General features: G+C 44.7%; 1 protein-coding gene across 2 annotated transcripts in view; it reads left to right on the top strand.

Annotated features, from left to right (window-relative positions):
• The first annotated feature begins 888 nt into the window (after window positions 1–888).
• Window positions 889–7,805, top strand: part of MOB1B (MOB kinase activator 1B) — a 45,163-nt gene continuing 38,246 nt past the window's right edge. For both annotated transcript variants that reach the window (XM_055315281.1, XM_055315282.1), the window contains exon 1: window positions 889–1,216. In XM_055315281.1, coding sequence (XP_055171256.1) covers window positions 1,203–1,216 — 14 coding nt within the window. In that variant the 5' untranslated portion in view covers window positions 889–1,202. The remainder of the gene's footprint in view (window positions 1,217–7,805) is intronic.

The raw sequence follows: 7,805 nt of genomic DNA, 5'->3' as shown, positions 1-7,805 counted from the left end.
CCAGGATCCTGAGGCTCATCATGACCTGAGCCAAGAGCCACCCAGGCGCCCCTTACTTGTGATCTGATGCTTGCTGTGAGTAAAGATGGACACATCTCACGTAAAGTGGATGGGTCCTCACCTTGATGACGTGGTGGCAGGTTGGCTATCAGTGGCAATGCCGGTTAAGTAAGCGTCTATGGGGCCCGAGACCACTGCGACCCCTGGGCGCTGCACCAAGCGTTCTGGAGGCGGGAAATGTTTCGGTCTCCCTCGCAGGCCTTTGCACTTCAGAGTTAAGGGTTCGGGGCCAGACTTTCCAAGCTCTTCAGGAACGCTCCACGTACCTGGAATACGTCACCACAGCAGTTTCCCCAGCCGCCACGACAGCCGACGGCCCCAGACGTGCCCTAGCTCGGGGCTTTAAGACACAACCATAAAATGACAGGGAGCTTGATTCCCTTCCGTCTCCCCGCGGAACCACGCCCAGCCTATCCCGAACACGCTCACCTTCCTCCCGTCTCCGGACAGCAGCAGAGGCTCCACGGCCTTCCGTCATCCTTGCGGCGTCGGCGGCCGGCGCATCTCCGGGGGCAAATCCATCCCTCGCCGCAGGACCGCGACATCCCGCAGTCGAAGCTCACTTCCCTCCTGGCTGCTGAACCGCAGCTGGGCAGCCCGGGGCGCTCTGCCACGCCCCCCCCCCCCCCCGCCCCGACCCCGGCTGGGTGCACCCGCCTGGACCCGCCTGCGGGCCGCGCGGCGCGCCGGGGGGCGGGGGCGCCAGCTGCAAAGCCGCGCGGGACCCTGGCGGCCTCGCGAGCACCGCGGGAGGAGGAGGGTGGGCGCGCGCCGCTCTCGCGAGAGCTCGCGGGAGGAGGGCCGCGGGGGGGAGGGCGGCGGCGGCGGAGAAGGGCGAGGGCGGCGAGCAGCTCTGCGGCTGCGGCGGCGGCTGTGCTCCCGGGAGCGGGCGTGCGGCCCTTTCCCCGCCTCCTTTTCCTCCGCCTCCCCGTGAGTGATTCAAGCCGGGCGCCTCTCACTTCCGCCCCCTCTGCCTGCCATTGGAACTCCGGAGCCGAGCAAGTTGCGCCGCGGGAAAGCCGGCGCCCCCTTCCCCCTGCCCTCCTGCCCGCCCCTCTTCTCCCCCGGCCGCCGCCGCCGCCGCCGCCGCCGCGGTCCGGAGGCCTAGAGACCGCCGAGCCCCAGCCCACGCCGCGGCCGACATGAGCTTCTTGTTGTGAGTAGCCAGGCCCCGCGCGCCGGCTTTGTTCGGGCGGCCGGGGGGGGGGGGGGCGCGGCCGCAGCTCCCGGGCCCCGCGCTCGTCTCCGGGAACCAGCCCCGTGCGCTGGCGCTGCTTGGCGGCTGTGGCCCCCCGCGACGCGGCTCGAGCTCCCCTGCAGCCCTGCCGCCCCCGAGGAGGCCCTGTCGCCCCGAGGCCCGACACACCCGACTCACCCTGGACCTGCATTTCTCCATCGCTCCGATCCTCCCCTTGCCCCTCGTCTCGGGCCCGCACGCCCTGCGGGGACACCTGCTACTCCTCCGTGGGCCTGTGCCTCGCGTGCCGGGGAGCCCCGTCTCCGTTCCGCTCGCCCGTGGCCTTTTTCTGGGTCCCGAGCATAGAAGATTGGGCGCTGCACTTTTTTTTTTTTCCTCTGTGACCTCAGCACCCTTTTAACTTTTCTCTTAGGTTTTAGGAGTGGAAAGTCGGGGTGCCAAGTCCCGTGGATGTAATAACACCCTTAATGAGGCTGCTTTCGGGGCCGGATGCCCTCGAGACAGCCCGAGGTCCTGCTTCCCCGCGGCGCCCCTTCTCCCATCCCAGTGTGCTCCCCTGGAAAGTTCGGGCCTTATCTTTTTAGACAACCACCGATCAGTCGGGGTGGTGTGTCCGGGGTTGATTAGGTCCGCGGGGAGTTGTTTTGCAAAGGATTTGAAAATGCCAATAACGTCACATTGAGGACGGGTCGTTATTTCATTTACGCATCCTTTATTGTAGACGATTTTAGGGGGGATGGGCAGACAAATGGGATGGCCAGATGGGAGTATGGGGGCAGCAGACAGCCTCGGGTCGTCAGTAAACAGGACACGGCACCCTTGGAATTCCTCTTTTGGAGGCTTCGTTGTGATTCACCTCTGTTTAATCTGTGATTAGAAAGCTCATAAAAACTCGGAGATTGAAACTTGCACCCTATGCTCCTTTACTGTCGTGGACAGGATAGCATTTTAGCTTTTTTCTTCACAACAATGACACTAGCAGTTCTTTTTTTTTTTTAATTTTTATTTATTTATGAGAGAGAGAGAGAGAGAGAGAGAGAGGCCGAGACACAGGCAGAGGGAGAAGCAGGCTCCCTGCACCGGGAGCCCGACGTGGGATTCGATCCCGGGTCTCCAGGATCGCGCCCTGGGCCAAAGGCAGGCGCCAAACCGCTGCGCCACCCAGGGATCCCGACACTAGCAGTTCTGCCCCGATTTTCTTCTTTCCCCACCTGTGATTTTTAGTCATCAACGTTGGCACTTGGACCCTGAGAATTTAATTGACCCTTCAATTTCACGTGCTCCTATGTGGAATTTTGATCGTTTTTCGAGCATTAAGCAAAGCAGTGATCACAGAACGTTAACTGGCAGGTGGTGGGCTTGCTAATATTTCTCGTATGCACAGGAGCCCTGCCTTGTGTCACCCTGCGGAACACATGTGAGTTGGTGAAATCTCTTTCTTATAGGCTCATCCTGGAAGTTGATCTGAGTGTGTCATACAGGTGTGCTAGATAGATGAGAGGACTGGGTGACTTTATGAAGGTCTTTGCTTCCAATTTTAGCTTGAATCAAGATATCGAGGCATCTCAGCTTGAAGCTTCTCATCTAGACTATGTTTTACATTGCTTGTATTTGATTTCTTCAAGAGTGTAGAAGCTGTCTTCAAAATAGCAATGTGGATGATGTCCATGACTGCTGCTGATGGGCCTGTGTCTCTTGGAACTCAGAGCTAAATTGGTTGAAGCAGGGAAGAACCATATTTGGCTGAAACTAGGGGGTGGAGAAGGTCTTGGTGATATTTTCTGAATACAAATAGAATAGTATCCTATTTTTACATGGCTCAGCATTTTATAGTTACTGAAATGCAGTGCTTAAGTTCATTTCTTCTGAAGCATACGAGTTACATAAGAAAAACCCTGCCATAACAAATGTGTGTGTGTGTGTGTGTGTGTGTGTATATATATATATAGCACATTATAGGTTTGTACTCTCTGGAGCACAATTTTTCAGTTAGGTTTCATGTAGCAGTTAATACATTCCCAATATATTTGGCCCTCATGCCTGACAATCCAAAAAAGTTAATCCAACCTTATTGGTTTTGTTTTTTGTCTACCAGTAGTTTCAAATCTAAAGTGGAGACCTCATGGATAGAAGTAATTATTATCAAAGTGAAAGAACAAAGTTTTGATTATTTCATCTATGTATTATTTGGTATATCTTCCTGAAGATATACACCTATTTCTGTACCAGTAGGTGAGCAGGAAAATTAAAAGTTGCAAGTTAGGAAGTAAATGTAAACATTTTCTTCTGGCTCTTGGAAGCCTGCTTGTAACTGTAAATGATGGAGCCGAGGAAATAAGGGCAATGTGAGATAGGTTTATGAAGGTGCTGACTCAAAACTCCTGAGGGCTTTAAGACAGAAGGAGAGAATTATTGGTTAAGAAAGTCGTTTATTGTGCCGGGTGCTGATGTAGGCACCGGGTATCATTTATGAACAAAACAGACAAAAATTCCTGTATTCAGCTTATGTTTTGGTAAGTGACCATAAACACTGAATATCAGTAAATTATATTGCATTGTAGGAGGATGTAAGTGCCATGGAACAAAGTAAAGCAGGGTAAAGAGGTTTTTTTGGAAGGGGAGATGAGGTAGATTAGGTAATCCCCAAATGGTACCCAGATAATCAGCAGCAATGATACCTTTTATAGCTTTTGTGCAAATGCTCAGAATAAATTGTACAGCATCTATAGATATGACTGGGACAAACCTTTGGTTGTGCTATAAATTGGCCTTTATGTATCTTCAGATTAATAAGCTAAACTCCCAAATGTACATAGGGAAACTTCACAGGAACCTAATTTAACTTTGTAGTCTCAAATCTTTAAACATCCTCAGCACCTGCTGTGTGCTAAGCATTGTGCGGGATGTGGAACTCCAGAGTGGTAGACAGTTTATAAATAGTCATCTGTAATAGATACAATACAGGCATGGAGGTCTAAAGAATATGGAATAATTTGTTTTATTTGGGCTGGAGGAAGGCTTCTTGAAATAAGTGATTGATAGTTAATGGAATGTATAACAAGGGTTCTCTAAAAGGGTATGGGAAACTAGAAGATTTCAGTCGGAGGAAACATCACAGAAACGTGAATTTGCTTGTGAATTGTCCATTTTCAGGTCTGTCCAGGAGGCTATGGAATTGTGGAGCTAGATGGGATCTTTAGTAACATAGCTTACTCAACCTCTTTTGGGTAAAATGGCAAAATCAACGACATCAGGTTACCAGCCTAATTATTGGCTTGCGTTGAATTGAAACACAGGCCTTTTAGGGTTTTTCCTCTCTTGGCATTTTATGCACATAACATTCAGGGAAATTTAGTATCAGAGTGAGTTCTCAATGTTCATTCAGAGTACGTTGAGTGTTTTCTCTTCTGACCAATAGAATTTCACTAAAATATTTGACTTGGAAAAGACCAAGATATTATTTCCTAATGTAGGGCTACTTGATTGGAACAGAGTTAAAACAAATACTTGTAGTTAACTTTAAAATGGAAGTCTGGAGGAAAGGTGGTTTAAGGTTGTGAATGAATATAAACCATGTCTGTTTCTGTATAGGGAGAATCAGAGAGATCCGTTGGGAAAGGAAGGAAATACTGAGCATGATTCTAGGTAAATTCAATTTATCTTTTCTAAAAAAAAAAAAAAAAGCAATTTAGGAAAGGAGATGTAGCTGTGTTTATATGTGTCTCTGTCTCCCTCTTCTATCTCTTTCCGTCCTGCCCCCCCTCACCAAAAATAACCCCAGCATCTTTGTTTTAAGGCAAATAAGTTGACTGGAGTGCTTCAGCATCTTCACCTATAAAGGAAATTAATATTAATAATAGTAATAATAATAAATATTGCTAAGTGTTTACCATGTGCCAGGCACTCAGTGCTTTAAATGATTAACTTAGTTCAATAACTAGCAGAAGAAGAAACTAGCAAAGAGAGGTTAAATAATTTGTTTAAAATTATGGGGCCAGTGGTATAGCAGGGGTCTGAATTTTAGCAGTCTAGATCCAACAGTCCTGCCTCATATCTATAATTGATAAAATTATATAAAAAGATAGTATTCAAAAGGCCTTGTTTTTAGAAGTCTCCTATTCCCAGGTATTAATAGCTCATACTCCTGGACTGTTTGCTAAGGGTCACCAAGAATATAATAGTGGAAGAAAAAAATAGAAGCTTTTAAATTTAAATAATACTTATAATTATTTTTGACTTCCATCTTTTAAAAAAGATTTTATTTATTTATTCATGAGAGACACAGAGAGGCAGAGAAAGGCAGAGGGAGAAGCAGACTCCCTGTGGGAGCCTGATGCAGGACTCAGTCCCAGGACCCCAGCCAGGTTCACGACCTGAGCCAAAGGCAGATGCTCAACCAGAGTCATCCAGGTGCCCCTTGACTCCCATTTTTAATGTAAAAATAATACACATGTTGGAGAAATCACAATATAGTGCTAAGAAAAGCAAGAAAATAAGTCACTCATAATCATTACACCTTCCAAAATAACTATTATTTGTATTCTGTGATACAGTTTCCTCATCTTTCCTGCCACGTTTCTACCACATATAGACCAGATTTTTCATTTGGGAATTTTTTTATGTCAGCAAACATCATTCTGCAATATGATTTTGAATGGCTGTTGACCAAGTGTTAACAGTTTTGTTTTCTGACAGCCTGATTTACTGTTATGCTTTTTCGTGGGGAGAGGGAATAGATTAAGTGTGGTCATCTTTTTAAAACTACAGTTTGAGAATTGTAGATACCTGACTGGGTTTAGTTTACTTTTCCTATCTAATATAGAATTGCTTTTGCTTTACATTACTGAGTGCAAAATAATTACTATGTGATCACTTTTATCATTATTGATTTTTTTTTTTTGCCCTCATAGTTGCAGAGTTTTTATACCTTTGGAGTGTCTAATATACAAAAGCACATGTAGTACTTCTTCTCAGCTGTATATTTGATTATGAGGTATTGGGACAGAATGCTATGTGTTACTTGAAAAAATAGGAAAAAATGGTACCTTTTAGGAGCGTTGTCTTATAGAGAAATTTTTTTAACTCTTCTTTCCACATTTCCATTTTTTAAAATTGAGATATAATTGATATATAACATTATGTTAGTTTCAAGAGTACAACTTGCATTTTTGTTTTGTATCAATCATCTAACTTAAGGCCATCTTTCTTTTTTTTTTTTAATAAATTAATTTTTATTGGTGTTCAATTTACCAACATACAGAATAACACCCAGTGCTCATCCCGTCAAGTGTCCCCCTCCGTTAAGGCCATCTTTCATAGCTCATTTAGTAAAAAGTGTAGAAAAGTGTAGCTGTGAAACCTGTTCATTTGTAGAAAGTGGTTTTTAAATTTTATTTTGAAAGATTTTCAGATTTTTAGAAAAGTTGCAAAAAATAGCTCAAAGAATTCCTACATAGTTTTTATCCAGAGACCCCATTTAGTGTGATCCAATAATGTTATCCTCAGCAAAAGGGTCCAGTCATGACTCACCCAATTTTGTTCTTCAGCCTTCTTCCAACTGAAATATTTCCTTAAGTTTTCCCTTGCCTTTCAGGACCTTGATATTTTTGAGGATTATAGGCCAGTTATTTTGTGGAATATCCTTCAGTTTGAGTTTGTCATGTTTTCTTGTGGTTAGACCTGGTTATGCATTTGGGGCAAAAATACCACAGAAGTGTTACATAGGTTTATCTTATAGCTTCTTATGGTGCATTTAACATATGTTTGCCCATGATTGGAAGTGATCCTTTGATTAAAGTGTCTATAGAGATTCTCCAGTGTGACATTATTATATATGTTTTTTCCTTTGAGTAATTAATATTTTGTGGGGAGGTGTTTTGAGACTGTGGAACTGTCTCATTCCTCATTTTGTTTTCACCCACTAGTTTTAGTGTTCATTGATGTTTCTTGTCTAACTTATTACTATGATGGTTGTGTTCTAATTCTGTCAGGCTTTTACATTTATTTGACATTTTTACTGAAGAACTTTATCAGTGGAGGCATTTTGATTCCTATTGTATTTAATGATTTATAATCTATAATTATTTATGTTGATGCTCATAATGTTTCAGCTTTGGCTAGTGGGAGCCCTGTTCAGTCTGGTTTCTATGTCTCTATGCTTGTCTCTTTTTCTGAGTATTTCCTAACTTTCTGGCACAAACAGGTATTCCAGATTTGTCCTGAATTTTTTGTGCCCTGTACCTGGAAATGGCCATTTCTCTAAAGGTGTTTATTCTGTTCATTGAAAAATGGTATTGAGAAAACAGAATGTAGGTGATAGGTATGTTAGTACAGATATGTTGCTGTTCCCAGGCCCTCTCAGCGGATAGTGCTAGAAAATACCATGTCCACATACATTTACATATACGTATATTTTTTTCTATCTGTATGTATTGAGTGAGTTCATACTAATATCTGCAGGCCTGATCCAAGTAGCACAGGGTTCATTCTACTTTATCTCTTCACATATTTTTCACTTTGTTAGTGAAAAATAGGCTCCCATAATCCT

This window comes from Nyctereutes procyonoides, unplaced genomic scaffold, assembly GCF_905146905.1.
Source record: "Nyctereutes procyonoides isolate TBG_1078 unplaced genomic scaffold, NYPRO_anot_genome, whole genome shotgun sequence".
Classification (NCBI taxonomy): domain Eukaryota; kingdom Metazoa; phylum Chordata; class Mammalia; order Carnivora; family Canidae; genus Nyctereutes; species Nyctereutes procyonoides.
Note: the sequence above shows the minus strand (reverse complement) of the source record. Positions and strands in the feature narration are given on the sequence as shown.